At 49.0% G+C, this 21,628-nt stretch overlaps 2 protein-coding genes across 2 annotated transcripts in view; both read right to left on the bottom strand.

The window, feature by feature from the left end:
• PTRH1 (peptidyl-tRNA hydrolase 1 homolog) overlaps nucleotides 1-21,628 on the bottom strand; it is a 295,083-nt gene that overhangs the window by 247,086 nt on the left and 26,369 nt on the right. The gene's annotated exons all lie outside the window — the stretch shown is intronic.
• The window catches only part of AK1 (adenylate kinase 1), a 32,682-nt gene continuing 17,593 nt past the window's right edge, over nucleotides 6,540-21,628 (bottom strand). Inside the window, exons 3-7 of the mRNA XM_063144587.1 lie at nucleotides 18,934-18,969; nucleotides 16,451-16,614; nucleotides 14,260-14,376; nucleotides 10,001-10,192; nucleotides 6,540-6,914 (exon numbers count right to left, since the gene is read on the bottom strand). Of these exons, the coding sequence (XP_063000657.1) occupies nucleotides 6,846-6,914; nucleotides 10,001-10,192; nucleotides 14,260-14,376; nucleotides 16,451-16,614; nucleotides 18,934-18,969 (578 nt within the window). The 3' untranslated portion in view covers nucleotides 6,540-6,845. The remainder of the gene's footprint in view (nucleotides 6,915-10,000; nucleotides 10,193-14,259; nucleotides 14,377-16,450; nucleotides 16,615-18,933; nucleotides 18,970-21,628) is intronic.

The following is a 21,628-nucleotide window of genomic DNA, read 5'->3' as shown; positions in this document are numbered from 1 at the left end:
GTTATTCCATGTCCTGCACCCTCCTCTGTGTGACATGTCCTGACCCTCCTCTGTGTGACAACCTTTTAAGTCCTTGAAGAGTGCTCTCATGTCTCCCCTCCATCTCCTCTTCTCCAGGCTAAACATGCCCAGTTCTTTCAGTCTCTCCTCATAGGGCTTTGTTTCCAGACCCCTGATCATCCTGGTTGCCCTCCTCTGAACACGCTCCAGCTTGTCTGCATCCTTCTTGAATTGTGGAGCCCAGAACTGGACGCAATACTCTAGATGAGGCCTAACCAGGGCCGAATAGAGAGGAACTAGGACCTCACACGGTTTGGAAGCTATACCTCTATTAATGCAGCCCAAAATAGCATTTGCGTTTCTTGCACACAAGAACATGGCTTGAAAGCGTCAAGATGCACCTTGTTTCTGATTCCAGAAAAAAGGAGGCGCAGCCCACCTCCCCGCCACCAGGCGGCTCGCTCACCCGCATCAAATTTCTTGTCGCCAGTGGCGACCAAGAGACTGCTTGAACGGGAGGCTGTGGAAATGCAGGACTACCAGGAATCTGTTGTATTAGGAAGCAGTGGCAGGAGGTTAAGGAAGACTTGCAAACGCTCCTTTATTGCCACAACACATCTGGAATTAATTACATTCCACTGATTAGTCTGGTGCAAAAACAACCCGAGATCAGTCTGTCCCCAAAGCAGTAACTTTGAGCTGTGGCATCCCCTGCAAATGCAATAGAGGAGCCGGAATATTCTGTGACTGGGTGTATGGAGGGGCCCTGGATGTCTTTCACAGGGGCCCCAATCTAGGGTGACCCTATGGAAAGGAGGACCGGGCTCCTCTATCTTTAACAGTTGTAGAGAAAAGGGAATTTCAGCAAGTGTCCTTTATATGCCTGCAGCTCCTGGTGAAATCACAACAGTTAAAGCTGGTCATGAGGGCAGGGCTCCTGCAGCTTTCACTGTTGTGCTGAAGAGGGAATTTCACCAGGTGCCGAGCGAGTAGACCCACGTTCTCTCAAACCTGCCCCCTCCATTGTATACGTTTTTGTCCCACAAAGGCCTGGCTCGAGCCCTTACTCTCTGGCTCCTGTCTCAAAGAGATGCTTTGGCACAGACCGTGCACGTCTGTGTGTGCGTGTGAGGGGGGGATTGTCATATCCTACCCAACCCCCAACCCCGACATTCCAGGCACGCGCCATGTCCCACTGCGCCTTTGCAGACCGGGGCCGTCTCTTTTCTGCCAGAGACGCGCTGTCTATTCCTGTTTACCGCGCCTCAGCCTTATTTGATGACTTCGACATCTGAGCATGTTTTTACAGTCTGTTTCCTTCCCCTGCTGCCGTCTCTGCAATGACCCCGGCAAAACCCCCTTGTGCCTGACCTCAGAGAAGAGTCAGTGGCCGGCTTAGATCACTGACCTTTGTTTTCGGTGAGTGTGTGTGTTAGATCCAGTGGTTGTGTGTGCTCGCATTCGGGATGTGCTTGACTGCTAGATTCAGGGTTCACATTGGGCCCATTCAGAAGATGCTTTAAACCATGGCTTTAACCACGGTGGTTAAGCCAGAAAGCTAGGCCATGTTCAGAAGACACCTTAAACCATGGCTTTAACCACAGAGAATAAGGATTTTTGCTTTATTCACCATGGTTAAAGCCGTGGTTTAAGGTGTCTTCTGAACACAGCCTGGCTTTCTGGCTTGACCACCATGGTTAAAGCTGTGGTTTAAGGTGTCTTCTGAACACAGCCTGGCTATCTGGCTTGACCACCATGGTTAAAGCCGTGGTTTAAGGTGTCTTCTGAACACAGCCTGGCTTTCTGGCTTGACCACCATGGTTAAAGCCGTGGTTTAAGGTGTCTTCCGCACACAGCCTGGCTTTCTGGCTTGACCACCATGGTTAAAGCCGTGGTTTAAGGTGTCTTCTGAATACAGGCTGGCTTTCTGGCTTTACCACCGTGGTTCAAGCCATGGTTTAAGGTGTCTTCTGAACACAGCCTGGCTTTCTGGCTTGACCACCATGGTTCAAGCCATGGTTTAAGGTGTCTTCTGAATGGGGTCAAAGGCATGCTCCATGGATTTAATTGGCTAATAACCTTGGATATTTTAGAAGTGTTTTCATGATGCGGGGTTTCGTCATTTCACCGAGTGATTTGGGGAACAGTTCCGTATGAGAGATTCGCCAGTTGAGGGGCTTTAAAGGCAAGTGAGACAGGCCAGCAAATCTGTACCAGTAGGCCGGCCAGGGCTGGCCCTGTCGTTAGGCAAAGGGAAGCGGTTACCTTGGGCAACAGATGCTAGGAGGTGGCAGCAAGATGTTGGAGCAGAGAGCCGTGTGCCCTGCTGTGATGCCCTAATTGGAGGAGGGTCCTCTGAGGAAGAAGAGGAGGTGGAGAGCCAGAATAACAAGCCCCAGCCAGAGCCAGGCAAGGAACCAGGGGCTTCGGCTGATAGCCCTCCCCTGGAACCACCAGAAGTGCACCCTGGCTCCTCCAGTGCTGTTCTTGAATTCCCGCAAATGACATCATTCACCCCTCTGAATGGTGCAGGCTCAGCTGTGAGCAGCAAAAGGACAAAAGGAGGCCACAGCGTGAGGCCTCCCTTAAAAGCAACACGTTGACCGAATTTGCCAGCTGTGCTGATTAACAACCAGCTATAAACCAGCACAGCCGAAGGGAGGTCTCTGCTGCACACAGCAGTGCTTTAAGTCTTGTACGCTGGACGTCTGCAGTCTCCTAGACCCTCAGGTACCCATTTGGACCCCTCTCTAGTACACCCCGTCCTTGGCACTTGGTACGACTGACCCCTGTGGACTGAGCACTGGACCGCTTTGAACTTGCCTCTCTGCCTTCTCCTGCCAATTCTATTTGGAATCTCGTGTATGACCCTGGCCTTGTCTGGTTACTTTCTCTGTGACTCAAAAGACTATCTGAGCCCTGTCTGGGGCACTTTCTGGCCTCACAGCAAGACACCTGCACCCTCCTAGAGGAGAAGGCTATCAATGGCTACTAGCCCTGATGGTTAAGTGCTCCCTCCAGTGTCCGAGACAGTGTGCACCAGTTGCTGGGGAACATAGGTGGGAGGGTGCTGTTGCACCATGTCCTGCCTTGTTGGTCCCTGGCCAACGGCTGGTTGGCCACTGTGGGAACAGAGTGCTGGACTAGATGGACCCTTGGCCTGATCAAGCAGGGCTCTTCTGATGTTCTTAAGTTACCCTGCCACTTTCAGGTACCTTGGAAGCTGCTGTCCCACCTTCGACATCAAAGGCAGATTCATTTGCCAGTCCTCTTGGCTTTTGTCCATGACATAGAATCATAGATTAGCAGAGTTGGAAGGGGCCTACAAGGCCATTGAGTCCAACCCCCTGCTCAATGCAGGAATCCACCCTAAAGCATCCCTGACAGATGGTTGTCCAGCTGCCTTTTGAAGGCTTCTAGTGTGGGAGAGCCCACCCCATCCCTAGGTAACTGTTTCCATTGTCATACTGCTCTAACAGTCAGGATGTTTTTTCCTGATGTCCAGCTGGAATCTGGCTTCCTTTAACTTGAGCCCGTTATTCTGTGTCCTGCACTCTGGGAGGATCAAGAAGAGATCCTGGCCCTCCTCTGTGTGACAACCTTTTAAGTATTTGAAGAGTGCTATCATGTCTCCCCTCCATCTTCTCTTCTCCAGGCTAAACATGCCCAGTTCTTTCAGTCTCTCTTCATAGGGCTTTGTTTCCAGACCCCTGGTCATCCTGGTTGCCCTCCTCTGAACACGCTCCAGCTTGTCTGTGTCCTTCTTGAATTGTGGAGCCCAGAACTGGACGCAATACTCTAGATGAGGCCTAACCAGGGCTGAATAGAGAGGAACCAGTACCTCACGCGATTTGGAAGCTATACTTCTATTAATGCAGCACAAAATAGCATTGGCCTTTCTTGCAGCCATATCGCACTGTTGGCTCATATTCAGCTTGTGATCTACAACAATTCCAAGATCCTTCTCGTTTGTAGTATTGCTGAGCCAAGTATCCCCCATCTTGTAACTGTGCCTTTGGTTTCTTTTTCCTAGATAAACCATGATAAACCTGGATAAACTTGGCATTTATCCCTATTAAATTTCATTCTGTTGTTTTCAGCCCAGTACATGGGAGGGCCCGCAGGGCTAGGCGGAGGGGGGGGGGGGCAGTGGGGCCAGTTGGCATGGGCCTATGATTTTGAGAGGGCCTACACCGAGTCCCCCTGGCAAAGTTGCTTGATTTTTCTGTCGTTGATGATGAATTTGCCTAAAGAAAAGCACGTAAAGCATTTCTGAATGTGAAGGAGTGATGTCTTATATGCATCTTGAATAAATGTTCTTGCCATTCCCTTTTTTATAAATCGTTTTTGTTCATATGCATTTAAAACTGATTGAAAATACTTAATGAGCAGTTTGAAATGGGGCCTACATTTCCCATCTGACCCAGGCATACTACCAGCTTTGCCCAGCCCTGGGGAGGGGGTACTATCTTATTCCTTGCATCGGACAGGACAAGCAACGTGACTTGAGCTGGCCCTGACGCTGGAGGAACAGCTGAAACGGGATGCAGTTATGTGCAGAGCATGGGTGGGATCTGGGAGGTGCATGTTTACCCTCTAGCCTCTGCACCTTTGTGCTCCCCACATCCAATGGCCCATGGTGCCCTCCTGCAGCTATTCATTTCATTTATTCCATTTCTATACCACCCAATCGCCAAAGCTGGTGGCTCCGATGTCAGTGGGGTGGCAAATCTGCTCCAGCTTTTACTCGGAACCAGTCCGAACTCTAACGGAGCGATTCAGGATTCGCCACCCAACCGACACCGGAGCCATCAAATTCCACTGAAGCCCTGTCCCCGCTATTTGAGAAGTTCAGGCAGCAAGTGCTGCAGCGCGTGTAGCTAAAACAGTGCCGGCCGAGAGGGAGGTCAACAAAAACCAGACCAATCTGTCATTTCCCCACACATCACTTTCTGAACCACGAGGGAAAATGCACACACAAGACTTTAGTGGGTTGGTGGGTTGGTGTTTTTAACACGCTTTAATAATGATATGATGAGTACATTCGGACAGCAGGCCATGCGCAGGGCCTTTAAGACTCTGGGTGGGACAAAGAGGGGTTTGCTGGTTATCCCCCCCCCCTCTGCTTATAAATATTAGAAATCATGGTACAAAAGAGAGAGAGAGAAGAAGAAGAAATACCTTTAGAATGCATCAGGGTGGGTGTGAAACGTTAGCTGTGAGTTTGGGGTGTTCTAGCCATTGAAGAAAGAAAATGAGGCACAGTTTTGTAGACGTAATAGGAACCAAACTGGGCTCCCCCTGAACTCCCCGCCTTTCCCTTTTCTGTCCCCCCCCCTAAAGTAGGTAGAGACACTGAAGAGAAAGCAAGAAAATAAAAAGGAGGGGGGAGAATTGCAGAATTGAGGGGCTGCTCAGGTATTTCCGTGGACAGGCCAAAGAAAAAGGCACGTGGCTTTGTGGCTTGCTACGGACATCCAGACACGAAGCTGCAACAGGACAAATGGTTTAGGAGAGGCAGGCGAGCGAGCGAGTTTATATCTTTTTAAAAAAGAGGTCATCCGGCCTCCAGAAAGGCACCTCTTTTCCTAGCGCTTCCCAGGAGATAAATGTGCACATCTGTTTTATTTTGCCTTTTAAAGGCAGAAATCCCACACGTCTCCCCACCCCTACAATCTTGCACATAGAAAACTAGGCTTTCTCCCTGACATGCTAGACATCTAGCTGCAATGTGGAGATTTGGGAAGAGCGTTTGATCATGGGAGCCCTCGCTGACCATCTGGTGTGGTAGAGTCCTCTCAGGGCTGCGAGCAGTAAGCCATCCCCATAGAGAAAAAGAAAACGACCTTTCTTTAGTGGGAAAAAGTTGGTAGCCCCTTCTGTGTCCCTCTTAATAAATGTGTGGGGCACGTTTCTAACCACACAGGATATACAGAGATTCCTCAATCAAGATTTGCCCATTGCATGTCCTCTACAGAAATATAATATTCAGCAATATCCTGCCCTGTACAGTGAAGATTTCAAAAGGTGGGGGCTTTTTAAAAAGATCATGATCCAACCTTAGCCCCTCTGAGAAGTTCCATAAAATTATTAGGATTACTGCGGAGGTAGTATGTAACCTGCAACCCCTGCGGAAGTGGTTGGACTACAACTCCCATCATTCCAAACCAGCATGGCCAATCGTCAGGGATAATGGGACCTGTGCTCCAACAACATCTGGAGGGTCGCCGCGGCCTTCCCGAACTTGGGGCCCTCTGGATGATGTTAAGACTACAAAGCTCATCATCCCAAGAACCTCCGGACGGTGCTGGGTTGGCGAAAACTGGGTTAGAAAATGCCCTCCCCCATTTTGAGAAAAGAGATTCCCTTCTTCTGCTCTGGATGCTGTGGACTCGGGTGTAAACAGGACATTTCCTGCCCTTAATCAACCTCTGGAGCAAGGAACATAAAATAAAAGGGTTTTTTTTCCTGTTGCGGCAGCAGCAGCAACAGCAGCAGCAGCAGCAGGAAAAAATAATAAAAAGATTAAACCATCTCGGACTCTTGAAAGCCAACTTTACTTTGGAGAGAAGGTTTCGGGAGCCAAACACAACGGCCTCGACGTTTCCTCCACGGGGCGCCGTCCACGAAAACAGGATAAATCCACTTCCGTTATCATAGCCCCTGAGATGAATTCGGAGATGAAGTAGGCAGGAGAAAGGAGTTGCCATGGCTTATGGGGGAGCTTGGAGGGGGGGAAGCGGCAGGAACCGAGGCCCAGTGTGGATGGAAAGGCAGGCGGGCGAGTGAGTGAAAGAGAAAGAGGACAGGGCAGGATCCGTGAGCCGAGCGGCGTCCTTCAGCATTTACTTCAGGGCGTCCAGATGAGTGCAGACCTGCTTGAACACGTCGTCCACTGTGCCTTCCGCGTTCAGCTGTGGACAAGAGAGAACATTTTCGGTTCAGTCCTGGGGAGCGGCCATAAAGTTGGAACCTAGCTCAGATGTTCGTGCTTCAAACCCCATCCCCTCCTGATCGCTGCTGGCCATTTGAGCACGGAGCTAAAGGAGATCACGACAAACAGCACCCCTGAAAGAAACGCACATGGAAAACCATGTCAACTGGAATGTTGCTATGCGATATGGCTAAGAACGCCAACTTACGGTGTCTCTACATTAACAAAAAAACCTTGCATCCTTACTAGGATTTCTTCTTCTGCGGTCTTTTCAGGTCTACAATTGGCTCCTTTATATGGCGGCCATGTGATTTTGAATTGAAAACTTCCCCTCTCGGCAATACTGTGATGTTCAATTAAACAATGCCATCTAGTGGCGGAATTATAGCGCTAAGCCAGCTTTACATGCTGGGGATATCCCGTGATTGTTTAAAGACTGCATTATCTCCATATTATTGTGTTTGTTTTTTTTTGTTTTTTTAAGCGAGATTACCGAGGGAAAGTGCAGGAGACATCCTGGAGGTTGATAGTGTCATGTAAAGGACCCACAAACTTCCATGAGTGGCCAATTATGAGCAGGCAATAAATTGCTCATGTAGATAAACTTTTAGATGGCTTTAGCATCATAGAATAGTAGAGTTGGAAGGGGCCTATAAGACCATCGAGTCCAACCCTCTGCTCATTGCTTTAAAAGGGCATTAAACAAATTCACAAAGGAGAAGGCTGGATGAGAGGCAGTATGGCTATGAATACCAGTTGCTGAGGAACAACTGCAGGAGATGGTTATTACCCTCATGGCCTGCTCGTGGGTTTTCAACTCACCTACGTCCAGAAACAGGATGCTAGGTGCATGTCAGAATATGGCTTATGGCAGGGGCTTTGAACTCCTTGCAGCCCAAGGGAACACCGTATTCCAGGGATGGGTGGAACCAAAGGCAAAATACTAACCTCTTTTAGCGTAGAGCTCTGACTGCCACTAACTAACTAATTAATTACATTTCCATACCATCCAATAACTGGAGCTCCCTCGCCTGTTCGCAACAATTTAAAACTGCAAGATACAGCATAAAATACAACCTAAAGTCCCGCAGTTTAAAACTACAGTATTCAAAAGTAAAACCAAAATTAAACCTAGCTGCGGTGCAGAGATTTCAAGTACAATGAAGATTTAAAACCGCAGAACTAAAAGACTTAAATGCCAGGAGAAGATCGTCACCTGACACCGAAAAGAGGTCAATGTAGGCACCAGGTGAGCCTCCCTAGGAAGCTCGTTCCAGAATTGAGGTGCCACAGCGGAGAAGGTCCTATTTTAACTAAACCTTAGGAGAGGCATAAGAGTTTTGTTTTTGCTCACAAAACATGCAAGCATGCGCCATTCAAAGCCCCAAGTGCAAGCGTGAGCGCACGTCCATGAAGATATGCGCAAATTGTCGAACACGTGCCCCCATTCACCTCGTTCCCTTTTCCCGGTTTGTTTTGCACAAATTTCCTCCTTTGCGGAAATCCCCTCCGTAAACTGACACAGCCCCGCTTTTGTTTATGGAGGTAACCTGCGCAAATTAGAAAATTTGCGCCAATGTCTGGTTCAATCACTGCTTGCTTCGTGCGTGTTTCGCATTCGTGCAAAGCGAGCAGCGATCGTAAATGCGAACGGGAACAAGGCACAAGATGAGCGATGAAATGATGTTCAGAGAATCCTAGCGATCCCTTTCTCCCATCCCAGTGACAACATCCTTCTTAAAATGTGGCACCCAGAACTAGACACGGTACTCAAAATTACGGATGTCAGAGAAATTCATTTGCGGGGTGGAGTTCGACAGCTTTTCCTAGGCTCGGACTTCCGGACTTCGTTTCAGATCCCTCTGCGACGCCTGACTCAATTTGCAATGAGTCGGGTCAGTTCATGAATTTTCCAGGAATTTTGCACATTTGGAAGGGGGGGGGAATTGTACAATTTGCGCAAATCACGGCCGGATTTGCGCAAATTACAGTTGGATCTGCGCAGATTACAGCTGGATTTGCGCAAATTACAGCCAAATGCATTCTAAAGTTCTTACTGCCAGGAACCAAGCCTTCGCAGAGACATTTTGAGATTTTAGAATGGGGTGGGGGAATGCAGAGAAGCTGAGAAGCCACTCAACGAGTAGCAGCTGGGGTAAAAGGGCCGGAGGGCTGGATTGGGACCCTGGTCCTTAGGGTCTGCAGCCCTGCTGGACTAAGATGTTTTCTTTGACTGGTGTTCTCAAAGAGAAGTCTAGCACAAGAGATCCACTTGTTCCAACGCAGCAGCGTCTCTCTATGCTGAAATGGGGCCGCATGGGGGGGGGAGAGCCATTTCCTCCCCACCCAAACGCCACTTCCCCTCTGCTCCCCCCCCCACTTCTGCCCTGAATCCCCCCACCGTCTCCATCTGCCTGGTGCTCCTCGTCCCCCGATGACTCATCGCCTTGCTATGCCAGGCATTCTTTCTGGAGACTTCCTCTGAGTGATGAATGAAACTGGTGCATCCTCAAAGAGACGTCACAAGTTCAGGCTCCCCCTCCCGTCCTGAGGTTGCTTTTAAAACGCCACCGGGCCCTCGTCCCCTCCTGATACTAAGCCTAAGGCTCAAACTCTTATGTGACAGGGCGTGGCTCAGTGGCAGAGCTCCTGCTTTGGACGCGGAAGGTTCCCGGTTCGCTCCCAGCGTCCCCAGGTCGCACCTGGGCAGATTCCTGCTGAAATCCCAGAGAGGCGCTGCTGCCAGTCAGTGCTGACAATGGAGGCTCCGGAAATTGCGCATTAACCCTGTTGCGTAAATGGGCCATTTATGCAAGAATAAAGGTGCAAACGGATGCCATTTATGCAATGTAAATACGTCGTTTCTGGAGCAAGTGTGGACGGCTTGCGGGGACGGACAAGCAGAGGGGGGGACGGCAGCAGTGACGGGGCGAGCGTCCGGCGAATCAGACGAGGGCGAGGGCGCCCATCCCAATTTAGGAGGGCCAGTTTCCACACACCCCCGAAGCTCTGCCGTCACCTCGAGCTTTCAGGAGCGGTCAGCTGGAGGCAACCGATGGGACATACCTTACGGACGATGCCCCGTTTCTCGTAGAAGGCGATGACAGGTTCGGTGGCCTTGTAGTACGTCTCCAGGCGCTTCTTGATGGTTTCTTCATTGTCGTCCACCCGCCCGCTGGTCTCGCCCCGTTTCATCAGCCGCTTCACCATGGTGTCTTTTCCGGCATCCACGTACAGCAGCAACGTGGGGGGCGCGATCTGAGCAGAGCCGGGGGAAAGAGAGGTAGAAAATGAGGAATCTGACCTGTCTGGCCTGCCCCAGTTTTGCGCTACCAAGAGGCGGGAGAGCCCTCGTCAGCTTTATCAAAACAGTTTCAGCTTTCCTGGAACATTTTAAAAAACCCTCCATTGTGAGAGACAGTGTGGTGTAGTGGTTAGGGGGTCAGACTGGGACTCAGGAGATCTGGGTTCTAGTCCCCACTCAGCCATGGAAGCTCCCCGGGTGACTTTGGGCCAGCTGGTGACTCTCCGCCTTAACCTACCTCACAGGGGTGTCGTGAGGATAAACTGGAGAGGAGGGTCATGTATGCTACCTGGAGTGTGTTGGAGGAAATGGTGGGATATAGATGTAACAAATAAAAGAAAGAACGTGTCTAAATGTGCACCTATTTGTATGTTTATGTTTGTGTCTGTTCATATATAAGTAAAACTATTTCCAAATGTGCATCTATTCATAAATAAATAAATAAATAAATATTTCTCATTTGCATCTGTAAATGAACGAATGATTATGTCTACATTTGTGTCTGTTCATATAAACAAATGAAAATATTTCCATGTATGCCTCTAGTCGTAAACAAATAAACATTTCTACATTTGCGCTTATACATAAATAAATAAATATCTCTACACTTGTGACTAAGCAAACAAATAAAAAAATTTCTAAATGTGCATCAATTCATAAATAAAAATTTCTACATTTATATTTATTTATTTATTTATTTATTACATTTAGATAACGTCCCATAGCCGAAGCTCTCTGGGTAGTTTACAAAACATGTGTACATTTGTACCAATGTACATTTGCGCCTATATAAATAAATACGTCTATGTTTGTGTCTGTTCATATGTGCATCTATTCATTAATATTTACATTTGCACCTTTTTATAAATAAATACATCTATGTTTGTGTCTGTTCATATGTGCATCTATTCAAGAATATCTACATTTGCGCCTATTTATAAATAAATACGTCTATGTTTGTGTCTGTTCATATGTGCATCTATTCATGAATATCTACATTTGCACCTATACATAAATAAATACATCTATGTTTGTGTCTGTTCATATGTGCATCTATTCATGAATATCTACATTTGCACCTATTCATAAATAAATAAATAAATATGTGTACTTTTGAGTCCGTTCATGTATAAATAAATATATTCGTCTCAGTGCACACAACGATTATGCAAGACGCTGGCACTCTTTCTTTCGGCCATGTGTAAGTGGGAGTCGTGCTGCTATCTGAGTTCAGCTGGAAACTGAACCGGGCGCCCCTGCCACAGAATGAAATTTAATAGGGATAAATACCAAGTTCTACATCTAGGAAATAGAAACCAAATGCACAGTTACAAGATGGGGGATACTTGGCTCAGCAATACTACAAACGAGAAGGATCTTGGAATCGTTGTAGATCACAAGCTGAATATGAGCCAACAGTGCGATATGGCTGCAAGAAAGGTAAATGCTGTTTTGGGCTGCATTAATAGAAGTATAGCTTCCAAATCGCGTGAGGTACTGGTTCCTCTCTATTCAGCCCTGGTTAGGCCTCATCTAGAGTATTGTGTCCAGAAGGATGCAGACAAGCTGGAGCGTGTTCAGAGGAGGGCAACCAGGATGATCAGGGGTCTGGAAACAAAGCCCTATGAAGAGAGACTGAAAGAACTGGGCATGTTTAGCCTGGAGAAGAGAAGATTGAGGGGAGACATGAGAGCACTCTTCAAATACTTGAAAGGTTGTCACACAGAGGAGGGCCAAGATGTCTTCTCCAGCCTCCCAGAGTGCAGGACACGGAATAACGGGCTCAAGTTACAGGAAGCCAGATTCCAGCTGGACATCAGGAAAAACTTCCTGACTGTTAGAGCAGTACGACAATGGAACCAGTTACCAAGGGAGGTTGTGGGCTCTCCCACACTAGAGGCCTTCAAGAGGCAGCTGGACAAGCATCTGTCAGGGATGCTTTAGGGTGGATTCCTGCCCTCCTGGTTGCCCTCCTCTGAACAAGCTCCAGCTTGTCTGCATCCTTCAACTGACTTTGTGCACACCGCACTCAAAAGACACCCCTCTATACACTGATCCTCAAACTCTCCAGAACAGTAGTACTCTACACACAGAGAGCTAAAGCACAAAAGCCTGGAGACTCTAGGAGTGTATCACTCTTCCCCCTCCCAAGACACTCTGACTCCACCCACTCAGGTCAACATTCTAAGCACCACAGACTTACCAATTTCCAGACATACATTAGGGAACTGACTTGTGGGGTGTAACGCCACAGCCCCCCCCCACCCCAGCGTGGCAAGCAAGTGCTTAGCCACGGAGCCACGTTCCAGCCAGCTCTGGTGATTCAAGTTCTTAGCAGCCCAGATGCCTTCCAGCAGTGCGCTGCAACCGCCAAGCTGAGGACCGGCGGAAGGTGACACACTGCCATCTTGTGACAGGCCGGGAACGCTCAGAAGAATGCTCCTTCCACTTATACAGTGGTGCCACCAGGGGGCAGAAGCTCAGGGCCCTTACTGGATGGAATGAAGACAAAAAATGTTTTGTACCTTGGACAGGTCCTTTAAAGTTTTGGCTGGGTCTGACTGAAACCTGGAGCAGATTCACTACCCCACTGACAATCAAAGCCACCAGCCTCCACTGATACCATCAGCCAGGGGTGGGGGGTATTATTTTATTTATTTATTTATTGCATTTGTATACCGCCCCAGAGCCAAAGCTCTCTAGGCAGTTCACGTGAGATAAAAACACTTAAAAACAATATACAAAAATTAAAAACCACAAAAACATGCAAAATGCATAAGAACCTAAGAAGTGTCCTCATGCTGGATCAGACCAAGGGTCCATCTAGTCCAGCACTCTGTTTATACAGCGGCCCACCAGCCATCGGCTAGGGATGAACAAGCAGGACATAGTGCAACAGCACCCTCCCACCCATGTTCCCCAGCAACTGGTGCACACATACATTTAAAACCACTTTAACAACTTTACAAACAACGAGCCAAGGATTGACCCAAGTGTCCAACTGGGGCCTTTAAAGCCCCCATTGACACAAGTGGGGGGGGGGATGCGTGTGTTCCTGAACTTCCTGAAATCATGCATTTCCCCAATTGCGTTAATGGCGGCCACCATTGGCGTGAAAGGGGGAAACACACAATTTCCGGAAGCTCCGGACACTGCGCACTTCCCCATTCCACGCCAATGGTGGCCGCCATTAATGTGGAAGGGGGAATCGCATGATTTCATGCGCGGACGCAAGCAGACGCCAGCGTCAATGGGGCGAGGCTCCCCCAAGCCTGGCGCAAGGGAATTCGCACACCCCTAATTAAGACCATATGATGTGAAGGATAAAAAAGCCCTGTTGCAACTCACGAAAGATGTCTCATTCCAAAGCAACTGTGCAGGCATATTTTTTGTTTGCTGTAAATTGCACCCCTTCTATTCTAGCATGATGTGTCTACCTGCTCAGGTTCCACTTTATTTTGAACATCAAAGAGGAAATGAGAGGTTCCTTTCACACATTTAGCCTGGATAACTATCATCTCGTTAGTAGATTATACTGGCTGCCTGGCGAAAATCCCAAGGAATCTTAGAAATTGCCCGTCTCACACTGTAGTGCTAGAGGACCTTGTCCATTATTATTATTATTTTTACTGGTGTGTAACATGTTTACGATGTTAAGAGAACTGTAAACGCAGCCACTGCTGGCAAGGAAAAGAAAGAAAACCAACCATCAGGAACTGCCATCGTTCTTGTCTGATGAGGACAGATATACTACATTCGGAACTTTATTATACCTGGCTTGAAAGTGCATCCAAAAGGAACTTTATCAAAGTCTTGATCTACACTAATTATATTGTTTATGAGCTGGGAACCTTGCCCTCTACACGCTACTCGACTCTACCATCAGGGTGTAATCAGATTGTTTTTGCTGTAACATTGTTATTTGAGTGGCTATCTGAATTGTATTTTTATTTTGCCAATTCATCCCTCCCTCCCTTCAGCTGAGCACCCTTCCAGCTCACCCCTCCTGCCCCGCCTTTACCTTCTTCTCGAATTCCTCGCCCTGCTTCACCTCCCGGGGGTAGCCGTCGATCAAGTAACCCTTAGAGCTGTCCGCCTTGGCCAACATGGCGTCCCGCAGCATATCCAGGACGGTGTCCTGGAGGGGCAGAGATAGGAAAGCAACGCTGTTGACGTTGGGGAGCGGCACCCTTTGCAAGCTCCGTGGGCTCTCACCCCACGTCCGACCGGCAGCGGTCTTGTGCTTGGGCTTTGGAAGAGTTTGGATTTCACCACCACGGGGGTCTTGCTGCACTTCAGCTCCCCATGCAATTGAGAAGGTGGTACAATCAGGGTCCTAAATTGCACAGCAGAGGCATTGCTAGGCAATTAAAAGGTTGGGAGGGCCTCTCTTTCCATTACCACCATTGGAGGTCTTCTGCTGCTTAAGCGTAATTGCCATACAGACTGTTTATGGGAGTGGGGAGGGCTGACTGCACTGGCAAAGGAAATACACCCCCTTATGCCAGCTAAGCCCTGGAAATACTGCCCCCTCATGGCAGCTAAGCATAGGAAAACCCTCCCATTTTGTTTTTTTTAAGGTAATTGTCATGCAGGAGGGAGGATTAACGCTTCTGTCCCCAGCTGTAACCCACCTTGAAAATTCTCCCCTGCACGGCTGGTAAGCTGAGAAAAAGACCTTCTATTGACCCCAATGGACACTTCGGGCTCTGGGAAATAGATCCGGAGCCATGGGAAATAGAACCGGGGCCACGGGAAATCTCCCCAGCTGTAACCCACCTTGAAAATTCTCCCCTGCACGGCTGGTAAGCTGAGAAAAAGACCTTCTATTGACCCCAATGGACACTTCGGGCTCTGGGAAATAGATCCGGAGCCATGGGAAATAGAACCGGGGCCATGGGAAATCTCCCCAGCTGTAACCCACCTTGAAAATTCTCCCCTGCACGGCTGGCAAGCTGAGAAAAAGACCTTCTATTGACCCCAATGGACACTTCGGGCTCTGGGAAATAGATCCGGAGCCATGGGAAATAGAACCGGGGCCACGGGAAATCTCCCCAGCTGTAATCCACCTTGAAAATTCTCCCCTGCACGGCTGGCAAGCTGAGAAAAAGACCTTCTATTGAACCCAGTGGACACTTCGGGCTCTGGGAAATAGTTCCGGAGCCATGGGAAATAGATCTGGGGGCACGGGAAATAGATACCGTGGGGCATGGAAAATAGATTGAGGGTCATGGGAAACAGATCCAGGGCCATGGAAAATACATCTGGGGCCACAGGAAATATATCCATGGCCGGGGTCCCATAGGCACAGGCCTAGCAACGCCTCTGTTGCATGGGGAACCTACATGCACAGAGGGTTTTTCCTGCTTCAAATTTATCAACACACACACAGTGGATGGTGTGTGCATGTGGCAAGGATGCATCAGGGCTGGGGGAGGGGGCAGCACATCAGAAGCGAAAAACCCCAAAGGGCTAATGCGCCACCAGTCCCATCCCTTGACCAAAGATTCCCATCCCAGGAGCCTTTGCACGTGGAGTTGATTCATGGATTAGGAAGAGCCTACACAAAAGGGAGGGCGGCCCATGTTTTCGTAGGTCTCCCCTGCTGTCAGGTTTGGACCCACAAGTTTAAATGGCTACAGACAGGTCAAGTTGTCTCCTCCTTTGGTTCAGCCGTTGAAGTCCTCCCCCCACCCCTTACTGTCTCCTTCACCAACCCATCACCTTCCAGATGTTTCAGACTACAACCACCATCATCCCCAGCCAGAAAGCCTATGACTGGGGATGGTGGGATTTGATCCTGCTTTTTGACACCCACCCCCCAGAAAGAGTCTACAGACCACAGAGAAAGGGATTGCGGCATGGAACTCTGGAGGGGGCCTCATTGGCGAAGAAGGCACCCAAAGGTGGCATCATGCAGACTTCTGGGAGTCTGCGACAGGCATAACGGGGCAGCGAGGGAGAAAGGGTGGAGCTAGGCAAGCTAAGGCAGCCTTCCCCAACTTGATGTGTTGGACTATAGATACCATAATCCACAGCCGGCCTGGCCAACAGTCCAACACCTCTGTTGGGAAAGGCTGATAAGGTCTTGGGTAGGGATGCATCAGGATATACGAGTGGAGCGTTAAGGCTACCGGGGCGATGGGAGGCTTTGAAGGTGCAGGAAGGGGCCCTCCCAAACAAGTCCCCGTCCCTTCCCACTGCAAACTCACCAGAGGGACTAACTCGCCCTTCTCCATGATAGCGGACAGCTTCTTCCCCCGGTCTGAGCCAGAGCTGACCTCCGCCCTCAGGAGGTCCCCGGTGGACAGGTGGGTGTAGCCATACTTCTGGACGATCCTCTCGCACTGGGTCCCCTTCCCCGAGCCTGGCCCGCCTGCAACCGACACGAGGAATTGGCCCACCGAGCCAGCAAAAGCAAACAGTCTTTTTGGCGATGGGTGAAGAGCGTGGAATTTACAAAATTCACCAGCCAGGAGCCGGCGTCCCCCCGAATTGGCTTCACTCTTCCCTTGCCTTCCCACTAGCGGTGTGCTCCGCTCCGTTTTGGACCCCTGAATGCAAAGTGGAGCGGGCTGATCCGGACCTCCTAAATCGGTTCCGGAGCAGGTCGGGGGAGGTCCAGATTGACCCGAAGTGGTTCGGAACGGTCCGAATCGATTTGGACCGTTCCGAAGCTTTGGAGCCAGGTAAGTGGGGAAGGGACTTACCTGGCTCTGCTGTCCGCCGCCACTGCAGTCTGTGCGGCGATGGCGGTGGGGCCAGGTAAGGGGAGAGGGGGGCTTATTTGGATGCCATTCTGACCCCCTTCCCCACTTACTTGCCTCTGCCAAGGCAGGTAGGTGGGGAAGGGGGGCAAAATGGCATCTGAATATTGATCTGGACCTCCGGATCTCCCTTTGGACCAAGTTCCGGAGCGGGTCCGGATTGACCCGAACCGGTTTGGGCCCGATCCGGAAGGTCCAGATCGGGATACGAAGCGGTTCGGGGTGTGTGCACAGCCCTACTCCCCACAATGTTGTACAACACCTCCCAGAATGCCACAGCTGTTGTATCACACATCTGGATACCAGGTTGGGGAAGGCTGAGGGAAGGCCACCGAGGAAGCAAAGTGGACTGGGCCGCAGACTCAAGGAGCCTGGGGCAAATATTCAAGGCCACAGGGCAATTACTCTCCAACTCCCTTCCCACAGAGAGCAGGGTTTTGGGGGAAAGGGGATGCAGACTGGGTGGTGTAGGCTATGTTTGCTCCAAGGGCTTGGAGGTCCCTCATCTTTGGTCTATGGTGAGCTGTAGCAGCATTCCAGGGTTTCAAGCAGGGGTCTGCTTTTCGCATTCGACGTCTAACCTGTTTGATGACAGTGGACCCTGAGTGTGGGACTTTCTCCCCAGTGAAGCCCACCTGGTGTCAACATGGTCATCTTTGCAGCACCGGATCAAGACTTTCCTCTGCTCCCAGACATTTAAAAGCTACAAACAGGGACTGGCCAGCAAGACCACATTACGCCAGTCCTTTTACAACTTCATTGGCTGCCAGTCCAGGTCCGGGCCTGATTCAAAGTGCTGGTACTAACATTCAAAGCCCTAAATGGTTTGAAGGAACGCCTCCTCCCATATGTGCCTGCCCGGACCTTAAGATCATCCACAGGGGTCCTTCTCCGTGAGCCCCTGCCAAAGGAAGTGAGGCAGGTGGCTACTAGAAGCAGGGCCTTCTCCGCTGTGGCACCCCGGCTGTGGAATGAGCTCCCCAGAGAGGTCCGCCTGGCGCCTACACTGTACTCCTTTCATCGCCAGCTGAAGACCTTTTTATTCTCTCAGTATTTTAACACTTAACTTTAACTTAAATTTAAATTTTACTGTTCTAATTCTGTAATTTAATCTTATATCAATTTCTGCTGCGTGGTTTTACCCTGGTTGTGCTTTTTATACTGTATTTTATATTTGTGTTTTTAGACTGTTGGTTGTTTTATTATGGATTTAATTTTTTTGAACCGCCCAGAGAGCTTCGGCTATTTGGCAGTATAAAAATGTAATGAATAAAATAAATAAATAAAATAAAAATAAACATACGGCAGGCCTTGTTGTACATCTGTTATTTTGCTTGTGGTCTTTGTACCAATGTTTTAGGGTACAATCCTGTGCATGTTTAGATGGGGGGGGGGAAGTCCTACAACTCCCAGAATTCCCCAACCAGAAAGCCAAGTTAGCTAGAGAATGCTGGGAGCATTTTCCTGTCAAAACATGCATAGGATTGCACCTCATTTATGTTTTGGTATTCTTAATGGAAATTGTTTTTATCTATTTTATATTTTGTATGTTTTAATAATTTTGCTGTAAGTCTCTCTGGGTCTTTTCCTTTATTTTAATGGTGGCTAAAAATATAAGTAAATAAATAATATTGTTTTGGTTGCTGCTTCTTTTTTTAAATGGAAAAGCAGAGCAAAAATATTGGGAAATGGGAATTAATCAAATAGATTAGATCATTCGATTAGAAAGACAGGCAGGCAACATTTTTGCCTCAAATCCATTGACCCGTTTTGATCTGCTCTTCAACTGGGCCAGAGGAACAGCGTTTTTCTCTTCGAGATCACGAATGGATCCGTGAAAGCGGGACTTTCCAAAGCCACCCCGAGGGAAATGGAGAGGCGTTGGATGAGACTATAAAAACAAGCACAGAAACTAACAAAAAACTTACCGACGACGAAGATGATTTTGTGGTTTTTCAATTTTTCTGCAGGGAAAAGAGGGGAAGTTAAGTTCTCGGCGAGAAAAACGGCACGGCTGTTTACCGGATGATCGACAAGGAAGCAAAATATTTATTCAAGCCCTCTTTGTCTCTGAAGGATGTTTCGCAGCCGTTGAATCACTACTTCGGTGCCACGTTAACCCCAAATGATTTTAAGAGGACTTCAAGCCACCGATGACTGCTGGGAGCAGAGAACTCCCGAGGTTACCTTTGCGGGCTCCAACCGGGGGGTCCTCTAGGCATGAGCACCGAGAACCCATCTTTCCCCAAATGCCAGCTCCTTTGCTCTTTCGATTTCGTTTTTCTTCTCCCCCGCCCTGCCCGAAAAAGTCATGTCGATTTGGGGTGGTTTTATTTTCCTTTGCTTAGCTCATTTTGGGTTTGTGTGCCTCCGGCCACCCCGCCCTCCGCAGCTGGGCTGAGAGGCCTTTGCGGTACAGCGTCCAACACGCGTTACCGTGGAGACGGTCGCTGAAAGGCAGCAGACGCCAAATCTCAAGTGATGCACAGCACAGAACATCTGGAAGGGGCGGCCAAGTTCCAATCCTGGAGGAAGAGGCCAAAGACATCCCCCTTTTTTAAACAGGATCCAGCTCAGAAGCATCTAGAGATGCAAGAGGCTGTTTCGCTGCAAACCTTCTCTTCCAGTTTTAATTTGCAGCGCGAATCCGAAAAACCGTATTTCACTAAAACAAGGCTGACCCTGGTTGGGAAAAGCCTGCTTCGCCTGCCACATCAATGGCAGAGGGCTTCTGCCCGTTAAAAAAGGAAGGAGGTAGCCCTTATTACAATGTGATTATCAGTTCAGGGTTGTTTCTTTCCACCTCCTTCAAGACTAGCAGCATGCAGCACCACAGTGGTTTTTTTGGCAAGCTGCAATTGAACTGTGGGCCTCTCTCCTTTACGCAAACCGTTAGCAGTGGAGCCTGGAAAATGCATCATCAGACATAATTCCTTTACAGCTCTAGGGTATTATTTACAAATAGCCTGATCTTCGGAGCTAGAATAGGGCACGTCTAGAAGGAAAGGATCTTCGGAGCTAGAATAGGGCACGTCTAGAAGGAAAGGATCTTCGGAGCTAGAATAGGGCATGTCTAGAAGGAAAGGATCTTCGGAGCTAGAATAGGGCATGTCTAGAAGGAAAGGCATGTCTGAGGAAGGTTTCAACAGAATTTTAATAACCCATCAGAATTTCATTCTTGAAATCCAGGAAGATCAGGCCCAGAGGCAAAATCTTCCCCATGTGGGGTCCAAATCCACCCCTCCAGGGTTTCTGAGCTGGCTACACCCACCCTTCCCCCAATGGCATTCATACAGTTTCCCCCCCAGTCAAAAAGGTTGAAATCGGGCAAACATATGGAAAGGAGAACTGGGCTCCTGTATCTTTAACAGTTGCATAGAAAAGGGAATTTCGGCAGGTGTCATTTGTATGCATGCAGCACCTAGTGAAATTCACAAAGCTCCAAGAGCCCTGCTTTCTTTTGTATCTGGTCAAGAGGGCAGGGCTCCTGCAGCTTTAACTGTTGTGATGCAGAGGGAATTTAACCAGGTGCTGCATGCATACAAATGACGCCTGCTGAAATTCCCTTTTCTATACAATTGTTAAAGACACAGGAGCCCTGTCCTTCTTTCCATACGGTCATTCTACTGTTAAAGCCACAGGAGCCCTGTCCTCCTTTCCATACAGTCACCCTCCTCTTAAAGCCACAGGAGCCCTGTCCTCTTTTCGATACGGTCATCCTAGGCTGAAATGCCTCTCCTAAGACATAGGTCCTGGCAGTAAATTTGGGTTCTGACCACGGTCTCCATAGAGGCTTGAACCTCTTTCAGCTCAAGGGGCGGATCCTATTTCAGAGGGTGATGTCCCAGAAGGGGCGGGGCTAAAGGAAAAAGGGGTGTCACCAAAATATCACAGCATATTGCGGCTTCAGGTATATTTGGCCACACCCCTCTTCCTTTAGCCCTGCCCACTTGTGGGACGCGGCCTCCGAACACTTCTCTGAAATAGAATCCGGCCCTCGGATTGAAGGAGGTTCAACCCGTTGTCAGAATACAAAGATGTAGAGAGAGAAAACTAGAGTTGTCGAAGTGAGAGGAGGAGGTGTGATGGCTCCCCGGTTTTTCCCCCCCTTGCAGGGGAGAGATTCTGAGGGGGGGGGCGCAACATTCCCCCGCCCTTTCTGTCTCCTCCGTGATTCCATTTTAAAATCCCCAGAATGCCCTGGGACGAACAGTTTACATACTGACATGGAGTTGTCCCAGTGCATTGTGGGCATTTAAACATGGCAGCCGGCGGCAAAGATGAACTAGGAGAAACGCCAGGGACGTTCATGTCCCGACTCCACTTTCGTGGCCTGCGAATGGGGAATCAAGAGACGCGGGTACATTTCGCTACACTCCACGTTTCTTGCATGAGCCTCTGGCAGACTCCAACTCTTCTGACTCTGGAACACACTCCCGATGTGATGGACAACAACTCCCATAATCCCCAGCAAGGGGATTATGGGAGCTGTAGTCTGACACATTTGAAAGTTGGGGAAGGCTGCTCCAGAACATAGAAAGTTTTCCAAGCCTAGACGGACAGAAACCTAATGACAGTGGAGCAGGAGAGCTAAAAATAAAGCGGCGTGTGGTTTGCAAGCTG

This window comes from Elgaria multicarinata, chromosome 19, assembly GCF_023053635.1.
Source record: "Elgaria multicarinata webbii isolate HBS135686 ecotype San Diego chromosome 19, rElgMul1.1.pri, whole genome shotgun sequence".
Taxonomy (NCBI): domain Eukaryota; kingdom Metazoa; phylum Chordata; class Lepidosauria; order Squamata; family Anguidae; genus Elgaria; species Elgaria multicarinata.
This window is presented reverse-complemented; position numbering and strand designations above follow the sequence as displayed.